This window comes from Desmodus rotundus, chromosome 10, assembly GCF_022682495.2.
Source record: "Desmodus rotundus isolate HL8 chromosome 10, HLdesRot8A.1, whole genome shotgun sequence".
NCBI lineage: Eukaryota > Metazoa > Chordata > Mammalia > Chiroptera > Phyllostomidae > Desmodus > Desmodus rotundus.
The window spans coordinates 61,163,018-61,183,391 of record NC_071396.1 but is presented as its reverse complement, the minus strand read 5'-3'; the positions used below and the strand labels follow the sequence as shown (position 1 = coordinate 61,183,391).

The following is a 20,374-nucleotide window of genomic DNA, read 5'->3' as shown; positions in this document are numbered from 1 at the left end:
GTTTATGGATGTAACACGGTCTAACTCTGGTCTTTTCAGCACTCCAGGTTTTATTGTCTCACCTGTGGGAAAAAGAGAAATGGGTGGGGAAAGAAGAAAATAAAAGAAGGGAAGAAGGGGGAGAGGCAATAGAAAAGGAAAGGAAGGAAGGAAGAAGGAATAAAGAAAGAAAGAAGGACAGAAAGGAAGAAGGAATTCAGGGGTAAAGGCGGGGAGAAAAAAAAAGTCTTCTGCTGGCTTTAAACCGGTCAGGTTAGTTCTTCTGGTCTTCCTGTCTGTGAAACGGGAGGGGTTGGGGGAGGGATTGGTTTCACTTTTCTCCCTTCCTGAGCCACACTCTTCGCTGTTGTTCAGCCTCCAGTCCAGTTCCTCAGGGTCCTTCTGCTCCCCACTAGGCCTTTAGTTCACCAGTTGTGCTGTCCTTGAGTTGCACCAATTCGGGGCAACTCACACTCCACCTTCTTGCTCTTTGCTGTCTTAGATGCTAGGGGCTCTCGGTGCTGCTAAGGGATAGTTCAGCCCCTTACTGGGTCGAGTCTTTCCGGGGAATGCAATCTCTCCTAGCCCTGTAGCTCCCCTCTGCTGGGTGTTCTGCCTTAGTCCTATAGAGCCAGTAGGCCCTGCAGGGCTCTGTGTGCAGGGGCTAAGTAGGAGTTGTTCAGAACTGGTGCTTTTAGGTGTGGTCCCTGGCAGGCAGCCAGGCCATTGATCAGCTGATCTGCTGCTTTGGGCCTGGGTCGTGCTGGGGTGGCTGGTCTGCTGCTCTGGGCTTGAGTCTTGCTGGCCGGCAGGTCTGCTGCCTTGGGCCTATGCGTGGGGCAGCTAGACTCTGCTCCCAGTGCGCACCCACCCGAGATTTCAGGTGTGGGCTCCCCGCTGGGGTTTCAGGTGTGGGCGGCCAGCCGGGGTTCAGGTGTGGGCCCCCACTCCACTAATCTGGATGTGGGCAACTGGGCTTCAGGTAAGTGCCTGGGCTGCTTATCCTGCGTTCCCATCCAGGGGCTGTGGGAGGAGGGGCGCCAGAGGCCGAGGCTGCTGCAGAGAGTTCTCTAACTAGCCCCTGAGTGCCTCTATTTTCTTTTTCTTTTTCAGATATTCTTCCTATTCAAGCCCCCCTGGTCCAAACAAACACCTGGCTGCTCACACAGCTCAGCCTGGCTCTCTCCCAAGAATCCTGCAGCAGACCCTGCACCAGGGCCAGGGCTTCAGCCGCCCTGGTCCCCGAGCAGTTCCCAGGGACCTTATTGTCCTTAAGCACTCTTCTTACCGTCAGATCTTTCAATGTCCTCTATCTTTGGTCTCCGATCTTCATATATGCTGAATTACCGTTGGCTGTTCGCTCTGCTCCTCAGGTCAGCTAGGTGTTTCACTGGTGTTGAGGGGAAGTGGACTCCGCTCCCACCTATCTCGCCGCCGTATTTGTTTAACAATTTTTCAAAAAGATTTCTGAGAAGACAGTATTCATTTTGTGTGTGATCACTAATGTTTCTGTTTCTTTATCTCTGTATCCCTGTGTTTAGTCAGTGACCTCACAGAGATTTTCTGAAATGTCAGGAGGCAAAAACTAAAGAAAACACAGTTCTGGTCTTTGCAGATTGGCTCTGAGCTAGGGCACGTCTTCAAAACTAAGTCAGATACTTAAACTCTGCCTTAGCTTCACCTCCTGTTTGTGCAGTGCCCAAAGGTCAGTCAGAGGTAAAAACTTACGGTCCTCGCAGGTCATTTCTGAACCATAAAAATGCATGTTGCACTATAGATTCCCTGGTGTACATAGTTGCCTTTGAAAGCCCTTATTTGCCCAAGAATCTTCCTCCTTAGCATCCTCCTCCACAGGCTTTCACGATAGATTTGTCCGTTGCTTGTACCATCTTCCATTTCTTGCCCCTGGTTGCTATGAATAGCACACGTCTTTAAATGCTTTCATTACAAACCTCCTGGGACCTCATGCCTGACTGATGAAGGTAAAACAAAGGTCAGCCTCTGTGCCGCTTCCCCAGACATGTCAAAAAGCACAACCCCTGTTTTTTTGAGAACAAGGTCTTGGAACCAGCAAGTAACCATAGGAAAGTGGGCCACCATTTTCATGATGACTGGCAAGCAGGGGAATGGAAGATAATAGGTAAGTAATAAAAAAATGCCACTAGGGTTTCTTAGTAAAATTTAGCTACCTCTTTCTTTATTAAACATTTCCCTGATTTCTGTGTTTAATTTTTTGAACATATTTATAACAGCTATTTTGACGTCTTTGCTGAGTGTGACATCTAGTTGGCTGTTACAGGCAATTCCTCTTGCTGGCTTTTTTTCCCTGGTGTGTGGGTTATATTTTCCTTTGCATGTCTTACATTTTTTTTTTCTGAAAACAAGACATTTTAGATAATACAATGTAGTAACTCTGGTCACTGGTCCCTTCCTGTTCTGGGGTTTATTAGTTGCTTGTTTATTTGTTTAGTGACTAGCTGGATTATTTTAGTAAGCTCTACATGACCCCCCCTCCCCCCATATTATGCCTCTGATGTTCTTCTCAGGGGATGCAGGCTTAGGTTTGCTTGCAATCACCATGGACTGACTGAAAGTGGTTTTAACAATGCTTTGTTTGACTGCTCTTTCCTTAAACCTAACCAGATGTTAAGCCCCACTATTTACTGACTGACTATTTATTGTTTTCAACAATGTCCTTGGAAATAAATTGCTCCAAAGACTAATCAAATTTGGGCTTCTTTGAAAGGATAGTTCTTGAGGTCAGTGATTGAGATTTGTTCTGACCCCAGAAGGACCCCCCACTGCTCCCCTCCTCTTCTCAGCAAACTGCCTGGCCTATAGATCTGTCTATATTTTTAATGAGTTTATTGTTCTTTTCTCATTGTCTTTGCCACAATCTCCTTTGTTCTTGAGAGTGCTGAGACTTCTCTACACTTTGTTGAAAATGAAGTAAGTCACTTTGGGAAGAGATTAGGACATATTTATTTTATGGCCTGCTTCTTCTTGCAGGGAAAAATCTCTGAGCCAGTACTCTGGTTGTAGGGTGGGGACAATGGGGCCATTCTCTCTGGGTGACATGCCTATATTAGGAGCTAACTGCTCAGTTGGGAAAGGAGGACCCCAGATATTGGCTTGCCTGATCTGGAATGGAATGAGACAAAGTAAATAGTCATTCTGTCATGACTATTTATTTATTCATTTATTTTTGAATGTGGAACATCATAACATCACAGGCAATGGACTTTGGGGCCACACTGAAGCCTAGAATTTGCTCTTAACTCTGTCACTCACTGACTTGACTTGAGTAAGTGTATTAGTTTTCCATGGCTGCATAGCAAATTTCCACAAACGTAGAGGCTTAAAACAATACACGTGTTGTCTCACAGTTTCTATGGCTTATAAGTGGGCATGGCTTAGCTGGATCCTCTGCTCAGGATATCACAAAGCTTCTGTCAAGGTGTGGGCTGGACTGCACTCTAATCTGATGCTCAGGGTCTGTTTCCAGACTCACGTGGCTGTCAGCAGCCATCAAGGCTGAGAGATTCTATTGTTTGCATAAGAACAGGAGGCTACCTGTTGTTCCTTTGCACATGTGTTTCCTAGAATGTCTGCTAACTTTATTAAGCCAGTAAGCAGAGTCTAAGAAGTCTGTTAGCAAGATGGTATTTTGTATAATGTAATATAGTTATGAGAGTGATATCCCATCATATTTGATGAGTTAGAAATCAGTCATAGTTTGCCCACACTCAAGGGGCAAGGGTAACACTTAGATGTGAAACATCAGGAGGCAGGGATCGCAAGGACTACCTTAGAGTCTGCTGCCACAGATAGTAACTCATTATCTCTGAACCTCAGCTTATTCATCTAAGAAATGAGGATAGTAATAGTACCTAGTCTTAAGGTTGTTGTGAGAATTAATGTACACAAAGATTATAATAATCATTCAGTATTAGATAAGCACTATTGTTATGTTATAATTACCAGATGTCCTCAGAGTCCAGGAAACATTAACTCTGACAATTTTTCATGATTTATTACTGATTTACTTATGTTTCTCAGTAGGTCTTAATCAAATGGTCTGGGTGTGATCCTTGAGTGCTCTCTCAGCCTCTTTCCAACCTCAGCCCAGTGAACGTGCAGTTGAAGGAGGGGGTTGTTTATTGAATTACTCATGTCTATTCATGAATAAGAGGTCTGTCCAGAAGGTATCCAGCCATATAATATGAAAAATAGAAACATTTATTAAAAAAGATACAAGAAATGTTGTCCATAAGACAATGATGCCTAAGTTCCCTTCCAAGTAGGCACCTTGTCACCTCATACAGTTCACCCATTAGCTGTTCCATCATATTTTCCTGAATCTCATTGATGGTCTGAAATCTCTTCCCTTTCAAAGGTGATTTTAGTTTTGGAAAAAGCCAGAGGTCTCAGGGCACCAAATCTGGACTGTAGTGGGGCTGGGTCACCTGGGTGATTTGATGTTTTGCCCAAAACTGCATGAGATGTGATGCAGGAGCAGTCATGTTGTCATGATGAAAGTACCAATCACCAGTTGCCCATAGCTGTGTCTTTCTGAATCATCCAAATAGTTTCTGTAGAGGAATGTTCAAGCTTAACACAAAATTTAATGCAAATTCATTGCTCTACTCACTCATTTTGAACTATGAGGGTCACACAGTACACATGCTCAATCATGGTGTCTACCACCCTCAATGACTAGTATGGTGAAGTCATCATTGCTTATGCATGTGTATGCCAGTCCACTTGGCTGTCAGGTTACATTGATGTCACACAAACTGTTCTCATTATATAAACAATGGCTGGAGTTTTTCCAGACAGACCTTGTATATTAACAATGGTTGGAGTTTTTCCGGACAAGACAGGCCTTGTATATGAGTGTCTTAGCGTGGTCAGGCTGCTATAACAAAAATACCACAGACTGGGTAGCTTATGAAAATCAGAAATTTATTTCTAACAATTTTGGTGGCTAGAATAAGGGGTGCCAGCATGGTGGAACAAGGGCCATCCTCCTGGTTCATAGCTGGTGCCTTCTCACTGTGTGCTCACATGGCAGAAGGGGTGAGGAATTTCTCTGTAGCCTCTTTTCCATTCATGAGGGTTCAACCATTATGACCTAAGTACCTCCCAATGGCCCCACCTTCTAACTCTACAACCTTTCAGGAGTAAGATTTCAACATGTGTGAATTCGGGGGAAAACAAACATTCATACCAGGGCAATGGGGAGGTGAGAGACAGAAAGAGGAAACTTCCCTTCCTTTTTATTAGAGAGGGCACAGAAGTAGTATATTCCTGTATTAAAGAGGGTATCAAGTCTGCTACAATACTTCATATTTACTAACATTCTCAGCTGTGTAATCTAAAGCTAGGTCATCACCAAACTGAACATGTTTATGGCATTGCCAAACCAATTTTAAAATGTGATATTTTGATAAAAAAATTAAAGTAGTAAGCATGAGAAAAATCTGAGCCTTGTTGGTCTTCTTCACTCAAATCAATGCACTTTGACACTGTTTTTGAGTTACATATGAAGGTAAATATAGGAAACCATATTTTCTTCAGTAATTCTGAATTCTAAAGACCCTGGTCTGATTTGAATACAGCTGAGAACCTAGAATTGAAACTGTCTCTGGGTTAGCACTCAGCCTGTTTTTGCTTTATACACTATTAGAGTAAACTTCTTGGTTTGTATCTTAGATTAAACACAAGAAATTGAAGGCAGTGGGGAGAGGAATATCTAGGTGATTTCCTATGACAACATTCAGATGTGACAGCTGAGAGCTCGAGAGTGGTAGCATATGGGGAACCATTCCACGTGTGGGAAATGTGGCTCAGCCCCCACTCGAAAAAGCCAGTGGGGAGCGAGGTTGGCAGGCAGGACCCACATCCATGGATAGGTTCTCCAGTAGGAAATCAGGCCTGCATTGTACCTAGACTGCTATGAGACTTGCTCTTGCTAAAACTCCCAAACCCTGAGGCAGGAAATATTTACTGAGTATCTTTAACTTCCTAAAGTCTGCGCTAAACCACCCAAGTATGGAGTGTGAGCAGTTTCCCCCTTGAGCTGTAACATCCTTGTCTTTGAAGTAATTAGCAGTATTCTTTCCTTTGTTGTCCTTAAAAGGTAATCACCTGTGATGAACCCGTGCATAGTAAATGAGGACCATCCTCAATGTAATGTGCCCAGAAAAACAATAAAAGCCTGTCCAGGCAGGGGTCAGCTCTCCTGGGCTCTCTCTAGCCCTCTCGCCCTCTCTCACTTAGAGAGTGACCATGCCATCCCTTTTTCTCCATAGGATTTCTGTAGTCTGTGTGTATTTGTATATTGCCGCCACAACACAGGATCCTGCGAGCTGGGATCTGCATCAATAGCAAAACTATTAACAATGACAGAGCAGCAGTTTGGGACCATTTATAACAGGGGTTAAATTGTACTACCAACCTCTATAGTATCATAGGACAGCAGAACAACAAAGACAGGCTATAATTTATTGAGAATACTCAGTTTAATTACAGAAAAATATGCTCTAAATTATTCTTTTATTTTAATTTTTAAGTATTTTTATTGATTATGCGATTACAGTTTTCCTAATTTTCCCCCCTTTATCACCCCTCCACCCTGCCCCCCAACCCTCCAGCATTACCCCTCCCTTAGTTCATGTCCATGGGTTGTACATATAAGTTTTTTGAGTCCTCTGTTTCCTACACCATTTTTTATCTGTCGGCATGTAATGGTAGAAATAACATGTAGAAAAAATTATTTATAAGGCTGTGTTTTAGATTTTATGGAAATTAAACTTACATACGGTATTTTGTATATTAATAAATTTGAGTACAGTTGTCTCCATTTTCCTACTACCACTTTCCCCTGCCCCACCCACCCCTACCTCCCACCCTCAATCCTTCCCTTCTTTGCTTTGTCCATGGGTCCTTTATACATATTCTTTGATGACCTTTCCTGTTCTTTCCCCTGTTATCCCCTTCTTTCCTCCCCTCTGGTTACTGTCAGTTTGTTCTTTGAACAACAATTAAAAAATGCAAAAAAAAAAGATAAAAGACAAGGAAAAAGAAAAAAAAACCTTATATTAAGAAGATTTCCACTAAGAAGTTTCTAAAATAAGCTTTCACTCTGTATTTCTGAAGAATAAAGATTGCTTTGAAATAATGTAATAAAGGATTGCAATTTAGAAAATAAAAGTTTTTGCAAATTACTTAAATTTTCAATGAAAAAATAAATTTGAGTTAATGTACATTAGAGTAATATACCTCATTTGATGAGGTAGAAGAACCAAAGGATTGTTACAGAAGAGAGAACAAAAAATACACTTTAGGTTTCATCTCCAAAATGTGATAGAGACCACCTGGAAAAATGCCCACAGCTGTCTTCCCTCTAACTCCATGCCTTCTGCTCTGCTTCTTAAGATCCTATTCCTCCCCACGTCTAATATCAAATCCATCACCAGACCAGCAGTCCTGATTGTGGCTGGCTTTTGCTCTCAGCAGCTCAGGAAAAATTCTACTAAGGGTAAAGTGTTGCCTCTTCCAGAACACACTATCACTCTCATTGGATCCTGAGCAACCAGGCCCCATGCATGTGAAGACCTGGCTTCTTTCCCCTCTCTGTTTCATAACTCAACCCTTTAAGTCACTCTCCAAATTAGCTAGGACTACAGTCAGTAGCTGCTTCTTCTTTAGGCTTTATTTTCAGCTATTAACAATGGATGGATTTACAAACTGTGCTTCTTTTATTTCCATTGGGGATGCCACTTTTCAATATCTGGCATCTGTCCTGTATCTGATAGTAGGGTGAAATTTTGGAGTGACTTGATCTGCCTCTCAGACTCATCTGTGGACAGAGATAAAATGTTTTTTCATCAGTATCTGGCTTGGGTCTCAATAATAGCACTGTTCTTGAAGTATTGATTTGGTCTTGGTTTTTCCCATAGTCCAAAAGCATGCTTATTCATTCTCATATTCATTCTCTCTCTCTCTGTCTCTCCTCTCTCACCCTTTCTCTCTTTCTCTTCTTACTCCACAAAATACATATTGGGGCCTCTCTTTTCCTTACTTCTACATTTGGACAAGTTGACAAAGATTAGTTATAGTTTCTTCAGATGGTCACAATGTGACAATTTTCCTCTGGCCTTTATTTCCACATGGAACCCAAAGGGATTAATTTTTTTATTCCCTCTTTTGAAATGTATGCTTCTGAAGCATGAGGAGTTTTAACCAAGAAAAGATTTTAAAGTCAGTGAGATACTGAGTGAGCAAGGAATTCAAACAGAGAAGGTTCCTTCATTTTTGAAAACTCAAAGCTGGTAATTTGATATTTATAATTTATACCCTTCCTGCTTCCAAAAAGATTTAAGATATAATAAAGTAGGCAGGTAGGAGGAAGGGAGGGCAGAAAATCTGTATGGCAGTGTGTGACAGGCAAATTCAGCTGCAGCAATTTATTGGCAACTTTGGCTTACAAAGACCTATAGTTTCTTGCCTGAGTACTTGTCCTAGTACTTTAACTTCTAGAAATCAGCTACAGTGGCCTTCAGCCTGGAGGGGTTACCTCAGTAATAGGTTTGCAAAATATCTGTATGAGAAGAAGTTTTTCCCTTAGCCCAAGGCTCTCAAATTTGTATTGCTGCATGTGCTTTTTATTCTGTCCTTCTTCTTAGTATATTATTTTATCTCTCTAGTTATGAAAGTCTTATTACAGCAAGACTGTCCACCTAGAACCAAACTATTACAAATACTAGTAAGTGGAATTATCCTCATGCACACTAGGGAATGAAAGCACAGTTGGGAGCATTGGTATTTGTTGGTATGTCATGTTATTCTTTCACTTGACAGTATTATCACCATGGTTTTTAAAATCTGGGACCAATAATTCTATTAGTACCTGCTGCAGAAGATCATCTTTTTGAATGCTTCCCTAAGCTCTGGGCTTCGGAATGCATATATAAAAGGGTCAATGACTGCATTGCACATGATCAACATGCCATTCACCTGGAAGAGGGACATGTAGCAGACACAGTAAGGGTTATTTGGGCAGAATGTCATTAAGAGGACATGAAGGATAAAGGGGGCCCAACAGAAAATGAAGACCCCTAGTAAGATGGTCAGTGTGACGGCCCCTTTCATGTTGGCTCTGGAAATTGTCATGATCTTCCTAACATGGGAACGGGCCAGTAAGAACATGTGCATATAAAGGCACAGGATAAACACCAACATCAGAGGGAACAACAATGTAAAGGTGATCACTGTGGGGATGTGATGGGAGAAGATTACCATGGTGATGCCACTGCATGTGCAACATGTCCAGATGACCATCAGGACGACAACGGCACGGCGCATAGTCACAATGCTGTGGTACTGCAAAGCATGGAAGATTGTAACGTAGCGGTCAGCAGCGATCACAGACAGGCTGAAAATGGAGCCAAGTAGGGAAAGGATGAACAGGGAATCAAGGATGTCATCTGCTGTGGTTTCAAAATCTCCATGAGGCTTGAGATAACCCATGTTTCTGAACATGATCAGGATATTTTCCAAAATCTTATACAGGCTGCCCAACATATCAGAAATGGCCAAGCTGCAAATAAAAAAGTACATGGGAGCCTGGAGATTCTTATTTTTGATCACAGCCAGAAGGACGATCAGATTTTCCAGAAGCCCAATGATGGATATTGTAAAAAATATCTCTTCGGGCAAAACCACATGAGGACAGTCTGAATTATTTCTTGCTGTATCATTGATGTTTTCATACAGATTGATTATGTGCTTCATTTCTCCTGCTTGTGGTAAAGACAGTAATGTTACTTGGACTTGACAGAAAACTTGACTGATTATTCAGAAACTTTTTTTCTTTGTAGTACTTGTAAGAAATCTGAGGTATAAACCACACTGTCACCTAAGAAAGAATATATAGAAATTTCAGTTGCAAAATAAACTACAAATAAAAACAAGCCATGTTAACTTTAGGAAAGTTCTATTGCTTCAATGAAATATAATGGTGTGATAATGTAACTAAACAGTTTACTGAATTTTCATCCTAACCTCTCTGTGACAAGTCATTACTGGAAGTTTGAGCCCAGAGATAAAAATAAAGATTATCCTTTGTCCTTTCCCTTTTCTCTCCTCTATTGTTCTCATGAACCTAATCTTATGTGAGATAGATTAGAATGAGAAAATAAGAACTTAAAGACTTGTGTAGAAATAGAAAAGCCCACAACTACCTTTCCTTGACTTGGGGGTGGTGGCTGGTTTCAGTAGACTGATGAGATGTTTGGGTCCTTTCTTTTTCACTTTCTGAGTCATCACCTGACTTTGTAGCATATAGGATAATGGCAGAAGTATTGATGTACCACTCCCAAATATGACTATGCAATTATTATTTTTGTTTCAAATGCAGAACTCATAAGAGTGGTATTTCTGGAGATTTCCAATGCTTTCAAGGTGTCTTTAGGTTGGAGTAGAATTATGGCATTAAAAAGGTCCAGTTTCCATCCAGCATAAAAGACCGATTAGATCATAGCTGAATGACTTTGAGAATCTGCTTCTGGTGAGAATATGTGGAATTTTTACTCATTCAACTTCCAGATGGCTAAACACAGTTTTATGAAATGTCTCAAATTTGCTTTTGCCATTGTGGTGGTTTTAAGGCTATGGGCTATGACCACAGATTCTTTATACTCCTCCCTTCAGGTAATGGAGCTTAGTTTCATTTCACCTGAGCCTGTGGGAAGCCTGCTGCCATGTTGTAAAGTGGCTCTTGGAAAGTGAATCTAGCTAGAAGTGTAACTTTTGATCCAAAGTCCACAGGGCACTCATCACTGTTTTACACTAAAGCTTTTCCTTGAAAGGGACTAATTTCCTTAAAGAGGTCTGGGTTCAGAGGTTAAATATTAAAGTAGACATTTATGAGTTAGGTAGGTAGATGATTAGGAAAGGAGTGGAGTGCAGGTGTTAGCTGCTGACAGGGTTCTACCTAGGTTGACTAATTTATCTGGTTTACCTGGGACTGAGAGTCAAGTATTCCAGGCACCTTCTCAGCCCAGGCAAACTAGGATGATTAATTACCTGGTTCTACCTACTTAGGCCCTGGGAAGTCTGTATGCTAAAGCATCCACTTATATGTCCACACATGCTAAAGAGAATGAGGCCTTTGATGATTAACTTCTTATGTCAACTTGACTGGGTTTTGGGTGCCTGATATTCGGTCAAACATTATCCTGGGTTTGTCTGTGTGGGTGTTTATGGATGAGATTAACATTTGAATCAGTAGACTGAGTAAAGCAGGTTGCTCTCCCCAATGTAGGCAGGCCTCATCCAATCTGTTAAAGGCCTGAAAAGAACAAGAAGCCTCTCTTGGGTAAGGGGGTACTCTTCCTGTCTGACTGCTGAGCTGGAGCATTATTTTTTTTCTGCCTCAGGACTCACATGGAAACATCAGCTCTTTTTGGGTCTTGATCCTGCTGGCATTCTGACAGGGGCCATACCATTGGCATTCCTGAGTCTCTAGCTTGCAGACTAGAAATCTTGGGACTTCTCAGCTTTCATAATCATGTGAACTGACTCTTTATAACAGGTCTTATATCTGAAGGTCTGTGTTCAGCACCACCTATGGAGACCCTGTATAGACAGAGACTCCTGTCCTATACTTGAGTTCATTACATGTGATCAAATTTGGTATATATTTTCAATCTTGAATGGATTTGATGGTAGAATTAATAAAGAAAAATGTTTACACATATTGTGGCACTTCCTAGGAAGAGGTGGTTCTGAAACCCAGTTTCAGTCAATGTGCATTGCTGATCTGCTGCTGCTAGAACTGTAAATACATGGGAGGGTCCTACATTTGAGTAGAAATGTGATATAGTCCATGGGCTACCTTCAACAGGCCGTCAATCAGCCATTGTTACTGTGGATTCATGAATTGCTATCAACTTGGTGGGTGGGGACTACACGTGGTATGTAACCCCTCTCTTGGTTGAAAGGGGTGATGACACTCATAGGTATTTGTGAATGTATTGGACACCATTCTAAACACTCCACATGCACTAACTTATTTAATTCTCACAATAAACCCATGAGGTAATTGCTGTTATTTCCTGGTTTGACAATTGAGGAAACCTTCCAGAAAGGTTAGGTAACTTCCAGATGCCATACTCTGGGCAGGTGTGCACTGGGGCCACCTCTCAACTGCCATACTTCACACCTCTCTCAATATATACAAGAAACCAGACAAATCATCTCCCATCCTAACCCAAATAGCAACAAAAAGTGATATGTATTATATCCTTATTAACTCAGTGCCTTTCTCAGAGCCCAGAGGGAGTATATCATAAGTTACATTAGTATGCCACTATTGTTCCTACTCAGGTATTGCTTGTAGAAGACATTAAGTGACAATTAGAAGAAACAAAACTCATTTCATTAACACTTCAAAATGACCATGTGTTTCCTGACATAAATGATCCGAATATTTCAGGTGACAATGTTCTTTGGTTTAAAGAGCTTAGATAATAATCCTTACTTACCATGTGCCTGGTCTCACCAATTCAAAGTCCTCTGCTGCTTCTCTCCTATCTGTTTTTTGGTACCTGGATTTCTTTGCTCCAAGCAGCACAGTTCTAAACTACTTTTACCTCCTTCTCAGCTTAAAGTTTGCTGAGCAATAACTGTCCATCCTTCAAATCCATGCTGCTTTCCCCCATCCAATATTCTATTGAAACCTGTCTCTGGACAAACTAAATGGGTCAGGACCCCAGCCTCTGTTAACTTCATCTCTTCCACTATGATCCCTTTTGGTACAGAACATTGCATCAACACAAACAATATTTATACATTAACAGTCATGTTCTATACTTCAGGATAAAAAATTATATTTGATTTGGGAGCACTATGTTTATAAGTTTATTTTAATTTGGCAAATCTGTAGACTTGTAGGGATACTCAACAATAGTATCAATAAATAACAATAAGAAACTACTACAGTTAATGCTCTTTTATTCATCACAGTGGGAAAATCTAATAGGTGTTTAAAAAGTTTTGTTTTCCTCAGTGGCTGCACCAGTCTGCATTCCCACCAACGGTGTACTAAGGTTCCCTTTTCTCCATAACCTCACCAGCACCTGTTGTTTGTATATTTCTTTATGATGGCTATTATGACCGGTGTGAATGGTATATCATTGTGGTTTTAATTTGCATCTCTCTGATGGCTAGTGATGCTGAGAATCCTTTCATATGCCTCTGGGCCCTCTGTATGTCCTCTTTGGGGAAGTGTCTGTTCATGTCCTTTGCCCATTTTTTATAGACAACTGTACTTGAACAACAATAAAAAAAGATTTTAAATATTAAATTTTTTTTGGCTATTTCTTTTTAAAAAGCAATGTGTTTGGTTACATAAAAAGCAAAACAACATTAACTATTCAAGAAGTATTTAGTAGAAAATTAAAATGAGTCAGTTTGTGCTTGTTACTACTTGACAGATGTTGTTAGTTCATTTTCCACCTACTATGGGGAAAAAAGTATTAAATGTGAGATTCTGCCCTAAATTTATATTGGAACACTCACATTCCTTGAGGCAAGAGTTTTATTCCTGAACACTTTTTTAAACTTGTATTTAAAATGTCTTTTAGGAGACGGGAAGATGGCAGCAAGATAGGTGGGAGCGGAGTCCACTTCCCCTCAACGCCAGTGAAATACGTAGCTGATCTGAGGAGCAGAGTGAACAGCCAACAGTATTCCAGCATATATGAAGATCAGAGACCAAAGATAGAGGACATTGAAAGATCAGATGGTAAGAAGAGTGCTTAAGGACAATAAGGTCCCTGGGACCTGCTCGGGGACCAGGGCAGCTGAAGCCACGGCCTGGGTGCAGGGTCTGCTGCAGGATTCTTGGGAGAGAGCCAGGCTGAGCTGTGAGCAGCCAGGTGCTTGTTTGGACCAGGGGGGCTTGAATAGGAAGAATTTCTCAAAAAGAAAAAGAAAATAGAGGCACTCAGGGGCTAGTTAGAGAACTCTCTGCAGCAGCCACAGACTCTGGCACCCATCCCCCCTCAGCCCCTGGATGGTGAATGCACCATAAACAGCCCTGGCGCTCACCTGAAGCCCGGTTGCTTGCACGCAGATTAGTGGACTGGGGGCCCACACCTGAATTCCTGGCTGGCCTCCCACACCTGAAACCCCGGTGGGGCGCCCACACCTGAAACCTCGGGTGGGTGCGCATCTGGAGCAGAGGCTAGCTGCCCCACCCACAGCCAAACAGCGGACCCTAGCGACGTGTGACTCAGTCCCAAAGTGGCCCCGCGTGCATGCCCCAGCAACCCAAGCCCAAAGCTGCTGGATTGGCCCAAACCAGCAGATTGGCTGATCAACAGCCTGGCTGCTTGAGAGGGACCACACCTACAACTCATACCTAGGGCCTGCACACAGAGTCCTGCAGGGCCTACTGGCTCTCTAGGACAAAGGCAGAACACCCAGCAGAGGGGAGCTACAGGGCTAGGGGAGACTGCATTCCCCGGAAAGGCTCGACCCAGTAAGGGGCTGAACTACCCCATAGCAGCACCCAGTCCCCTAGCATCTAAGACAGCAAAGAGCAAGAAGGGGGAGTGTGAGTTGCCCCTAATTGGTGCAACTCAAGGACAGCACAACTGGTGAACTAAAGGTCTACTGGGGAGTAGAAGGACCATGAGGAACTGGACTGGAGGCTGAACAACAGCGAAGAGTGTGGCTCAGGAAGGGAGAAAAGTGAAACCAATCCTTCCAACCACCCCCTCCCGTTCCACAGACAGGACTACCAGAAGAACTAACCTGACCGGTTTAAAGCCAGCAAGACTTTTTTTTTTTTCCTTGCCTCCTTTCCCCCTGAATTCCTTCTTCCTTTCTTTTTTTTTTATTCCTTCTTCCTCCCATCCATTACCTTTTTTATTCCTTCTTCCTGCCTTCTTTTATTTATTCCTTTGTTTTAATTTTTGTTAAAATTCCTTCTTATCTTGCCTCTGATCTTTCTTTATTCCCTCTTCCTTCCTTCCTTTCCTTTTCTATTTCCAATTTCCCTCCTTCCCTTTTTTTTGGTTTCTTCCCCCCTTTCTCTTTTTCCCACAGGTGAGACAATAAAACCTGGAGTGCTGTAAAGACCAGAGTTAGACCGTGTTACATCCATAAACATCACCTCAAGATCAGGGAACACAGGAGATTAAGGAGACAGCACCACTGAATCCCACTGACATTCTACCATAGAAGTTCATACCATAGACCCAGGGAGTCAGAATAGATCAATTTAAGAAGCAGAGGCTAACAAGAAGAGTCTCACAAACAATGGGAAGACAAAGAAACAATCCCCAAATGAAAGGAAAGGAGGAAGCCTCAGAAAGAATGCTAACTGAAAAAGAGGCAAGTCAACTATCAGATACTGAGTTCAAAGCAATGGTTATCAGGAAGCTCACTGAACTCACTGAGCTCAGGAGAACTACCAGAAACTACAGGGAAACTGCAATGAACTCATTGCAAACTATATCAACATGAAAAAAGAAAGAGAAACTATCAACAAGGGCCAAGAGGAAATGAAGAATACAATTTCTCAACTGAAGAATGCAGTAGAAGGAAACAAAAGCAGACTTGATGAAGCAGAGGATCAGATCAGAGAACTGGAGGACAAAGTAGAAAAAAAAAACCCAGAAACAGCAAGAAAAGGAAAAGAGGCTCAGAAACAATGAAGAGGTAATAAGGGAAATTCAGGACAACATGAAACATAACAATATCCGTATAATAGGAATACCAGAAGGAGAAGAAGAAGAGCAAGGGATAGAAAACCTGTTTGAAAAGGTAATGATGGAAAATTTCCCTAATCTGAGGAGAGAAAAAGTCACCCAAATCCAGGAAACACAGAGAGTCCCAAGCAAGAGGAACCCAAAGAGGCCCACTGCAAGACACATCATAATTAAAATGGCAAAATTCCAAGACAAAGAGAGGATCTTAAAGGCAGCAAGGGAGAAACAGGAAGTATAGTACAAGGGAGCCCCAATAAGTTTAGCAACTGACTTCTGAATGGAAATTCTCCAAGCCAGAAGAGAATGCCAAAAAATATTCCAAGTAATGAGAACCACAGGCCTGCAACCAAGGTGAATTTATCCAGCAAGGCCCTCAATCAACATAGAAGGCCAAATAAAGAATTTCCCAGACAAAAGAAGTATAAAAGAATACACTTCCACCAAACCAGCTCTGCAAGAGAGCCCAAAGGGGCTGCTGTAAGGAAAGGAAGGAAAAGAGAAAGAGAGAGGAACACAGGTAGGAAAAAATGGCAATGAATAACTACCTATCGATAATAACCTTAAACATAAATGGATTAAATGCTCCAATCAAAAGACATAGAATATCTGAATGGATAAGAAAACATGACCCACACATATGCTGCCTACAAGAGACCCATCTCAGGTCAAAAGACTTACACAGACTGAAAGTGAAGGGCTAGAAACGAATTTTCCAAGCAAATGGACAGGAAAAAAAAGCAGGGGTAGCAATACTCATATCAGACAAAATAGACTTCCAAAGAAAGACTATCAGGAGAGAACCAGAAGGTCACTTCATAATACTCAAAGGAAGAATCTACCAAGAAGACATAAACATTGTAAATATATATGCACCCATCATAGGAGCTCCCAAATACATAAAGAAAATCTTGGAGGACGACAAGAAAGATATTGAAAGCAACACAATTATAGTAGGGGACTTTAACACCCCACTGTCAAAGATGGACAGATCTTCCAAACAAAATATCAAGAAGCATATTGTGTCACTGAACAATACCCTGGAGGAAATGGACTTACTGATATATATAGAGCTTTTCATCCCAAAGAAGCAAAATACACATTCTTTTCAAGTGTACATGGAACATTTTCAAAGATAGACCACATGATAGGACACAAAACAAGCCTCAACAAATTCGAGAAAATTGAAATCATATCAAGCATTTTCTCTGACCACAAGGGGCTGAAATTAGAAACTAACCAGAAAGGAAAAAACCCAAAACACTCAAAATCATGGAGACTGAATAGCATGCTATTAAACAATGAATGGGTGAAGAACAAGATTAGGAAAGAAATCAAAAACTTTCCGAAACAAATGAAAATGAACTCACAAGAACCCAAAAGCTATGGGACACAGCAAAGGCAGTCCTGAGAGGGAAGTTCATAGCAATACAGGCCTACCTTAAAAAGATGGAAATATTTCAAACAAACAACCTAATACTATGCCTACAAGAACTCGAGGAACAACAACAAAGACAGCCCAGAGCAAGTACAAGGCAGGAAATAACCAAGACCAGAGCAGAATTAAATCACATAGAGAATAAAAGCCCAGTTCTAAGGATCAATGAATTCAGGAGCTGGTTCTTTGAAAAGATAAACAAAATCGACAAGCCTTTAAGTAGGCTCATCAAGAAAAAAAGAGAGAGGACCCAAATAAACAGAATTAGAAATGAAAGAGGAGAGATTAAAACTGATACCACAGAAATACAAAGGATTGTAAGAGCGGGAGGGACAAATACCATATGATCTCACCTTTAACTGGAACATAATCAATAGAGGAAAAAAGCAAAAAAAAAAATAACCGGAGACATTGAAGTTAAGAACAATCTAACGATATCCGGGGGGCGGGGGACAGTGGGAAGAGGGGATTACAGGAACTACTATAAAGGACACATGGACAAAACCAAGGGGGAGGGTGGAGGTGGAGGAGGGAGGTGGGTTCAGCTGGGGTGGGGTGGCGGGATGGGGAGAAAAGGCATAGAACTGTAGTTGAATAACAATAAAAATTTTTTAAAAATCTGATTAAAACAAAAAAGAAATGACTACGAAGAACTGTATGCCAAGAAATTTGAAAACCTAGCTGAAATGGACACATTTCTAGAAAAATGTAATATTCCATAACTCAATGAAGAAGAAGAAGAAAACCTGAACAGACCAGTAACAGCAGACAAAATTGAAGCAGTCATCAAAAAAATCCTGACACACAAAAGCCCTGGACCAGATGGTTTCACAGGAGAATTCTACAAAGCATTTAAGGAATAGCTAACCTCTATACTTCACAGACCATTTGAAAAAATCCAAACTCATGGAAGACTCCCAAAGTCTTTTTATGAAGCCAGCCTCATCCTAATGCCAAAACCTGATAAAGACACAACAAAGAAAGAAAACTTCAGGCCAATATTGCTGATGAACATACACGCTAAAATTCTCAACAAAATATTGGCAAACCGCATCCAGCAAAACATTAAAAAGATCATCCACCATGACCAAGTGGGATTCATCCCAGGGATGCAAGGATGGTACAATATTTGCAAATCAATAAACACACTGCATCACATAAACAACAGCAAAGACAAAAATCACATGATCATATCAATAGATGAGGAAAAAGCTTTTGAAAAGATACAGCACCCATTTATGATAAAAACACTCAGCAAAGTGGGATTAGAGGGAGCATTCCTCAACATAATAAAGGCCATATATGACAGACCTACAGCCAACATCGTACTCAATGGACAAAAACTTAGAGCTTTCCCACTAAGATCAGGAACAAGACAAGGATGCCCTCTCTCACCACTCCTATTCAAGATAGTATTGGAAGTCCTAGCCACAGCAATCAGACAAGAAAAAGCAATAAAAGGCATCCAAATTGGAAGGGAGGAAATGAAACTGTCACTGTTTGCAGATGACATGATAGTGTACATGGAAAATCCTAGAGACTCCACCAATACACTACTAGACCTAATAAATGAATTTGGCGAAAAAGCCTGATACAAAGTCAATACTCAGAAATCAAAGGCATTCCTGTACACCAACAATGAAACTGCAGAAACAGAAATCAGGAAAAAAATCCCATTTGATAGAGCAACAAGAAAAATAAAGTACCTAGGAATAAGCCTAACCAAGCAGGTAAAAGACCTGTACTCAGAAAGACCTGTCTCAGAAAAGACTCTACAACACTGAAGAAAGAAATTAAGGAAGACACAAACAAATGGAAGTATGTACCATGCTCATGGAGTAGAAGAATTAACATCATCAAAATGGCCATACTACCCAAAGCGATTTATAGATTCAATGCAATCCCTATTAGAGTACCCATGACATATTTCACAGATATAGAACGAACACTTCAGAAATTTATATGGAACCATAAACGACCCCGAGTAGCTGCAGTAATTTTGAGAAAGAAGGACAAAGCAGGAGGGATCACAATACCTGATATCAAACTGTATTCCAAGGCCACTGTAATCAAAACAGCCTGGTACTGGCATCAAAACAGGCACATAGACCAATGGAACAGAACAGAGAGCCCAGAAATAAACTCAAGTCTTTACGGTCAATTAATATTTGACAAAGGAGGCAGGAGCATAAAATGGAGCAAAAACAGCCTCTTCAACAGATGGTGTTGGCAGATCTGGACAGCTACGTGCAAAAAAATGAAACTCGATCACCAACTTACGCCATACACAAAAATAAACTCAAGATGGATTAAAGACTTAAATATAAGTTGTAACACCATAAAAGTCCTCCTCGAGGAAAACATTGGCAGGAAAATCTCAGACATTCCACGCAGCAACATCCTCACAGACATGTCCCCTAAAGCATGGGACATAAAGGAAAGAATAAACAAATGAGACCTCATGAAAATAAAAAGCTTCTGCATGGCTAAAGAAAACAGCACCAAATTACAAAGAGAACCAACAGTATGGGAAAACATATTTGCCAATGATACCTCAGACAAGGTCCTGATCTCCAAAATATATAAAGAACTCACATGACTGCACTCCAGGAAGACAAACAACCCAATTAAAAAATGGGCAAAGGACTTGAACAGACACTTCTCCAAGGAAGACATACAGAGGGCCCAGAGACATATGAAAAGATGCTCAGCATCACTAGCCATCAGAGAGATGCAAATTAAAACCACAATGAGGTACCATCTCACACCAGTCAGAGTGGCCAGCATAAACAAATCAACAAACAAATGTTGGGGAGGATGCAGAGAAAAGGGAACCCTAGTGCACTGTTGGTGGGAATGCAGACTGGTGAGGCCACTGTGGAAAACAGTATGGAATTTCCTCAGAAAACTAAAAATGGAACTGCCCTTTGACCCAGCAATTCTGCTGCTGGGATTATACCCTAAGAACCCTGAAACACCCATCCTAAAGAACCTGTGCACCCCAATGTTCATAGCAGCACAATTTACAATAGTGAAGTACTGGAAGCAACCTAAATGTCTATCAGGAAACGAGTGGATCCAAAAACTATGGTATATTTACACAATGGAATTCTACGCACTAGAGAGAAAGAAGGAGCTTATACCCTTTGCTACAGCATGGATGGCACTGGAGAGC

The 20,374-nt window shown here is 41.3% G+C and overlaps 1 protein-coding gene across 1 annotated transcript; it reads right to left on the bottom strand.

The window, feature by feature from the left end:
- Positions 1 to 8,825: 8,825 nt before the first annotated feature.
- MC2R (melanocortin 2 receptor) lies at positions 8,826 to 9,777 on the bottom strand. Its single transcript, XM_024580139.2, has one exon. The coding sequence runs from the start codon at positions 9,775 to 9,777 to the stop codon at positions 8,887 to 8,889; it is 891 nt and encodes a 296-aa protein (XP_024435907.1). The 3' UTR covers positions 8,826 to 8,886.
- Between the last annotated feature and the right edge of the window lie 10,597 nt (positions 9,778 to 20,374).

Excerpts from the sequence above, each read along its gene's own strand:
- MC2R (XM_024580139.2), bottom strand. The coding sequence starts at position 9,777 with ATGAAGCACATAATCAATCTGTATGAAAACATCAATGATACAGCAAGA.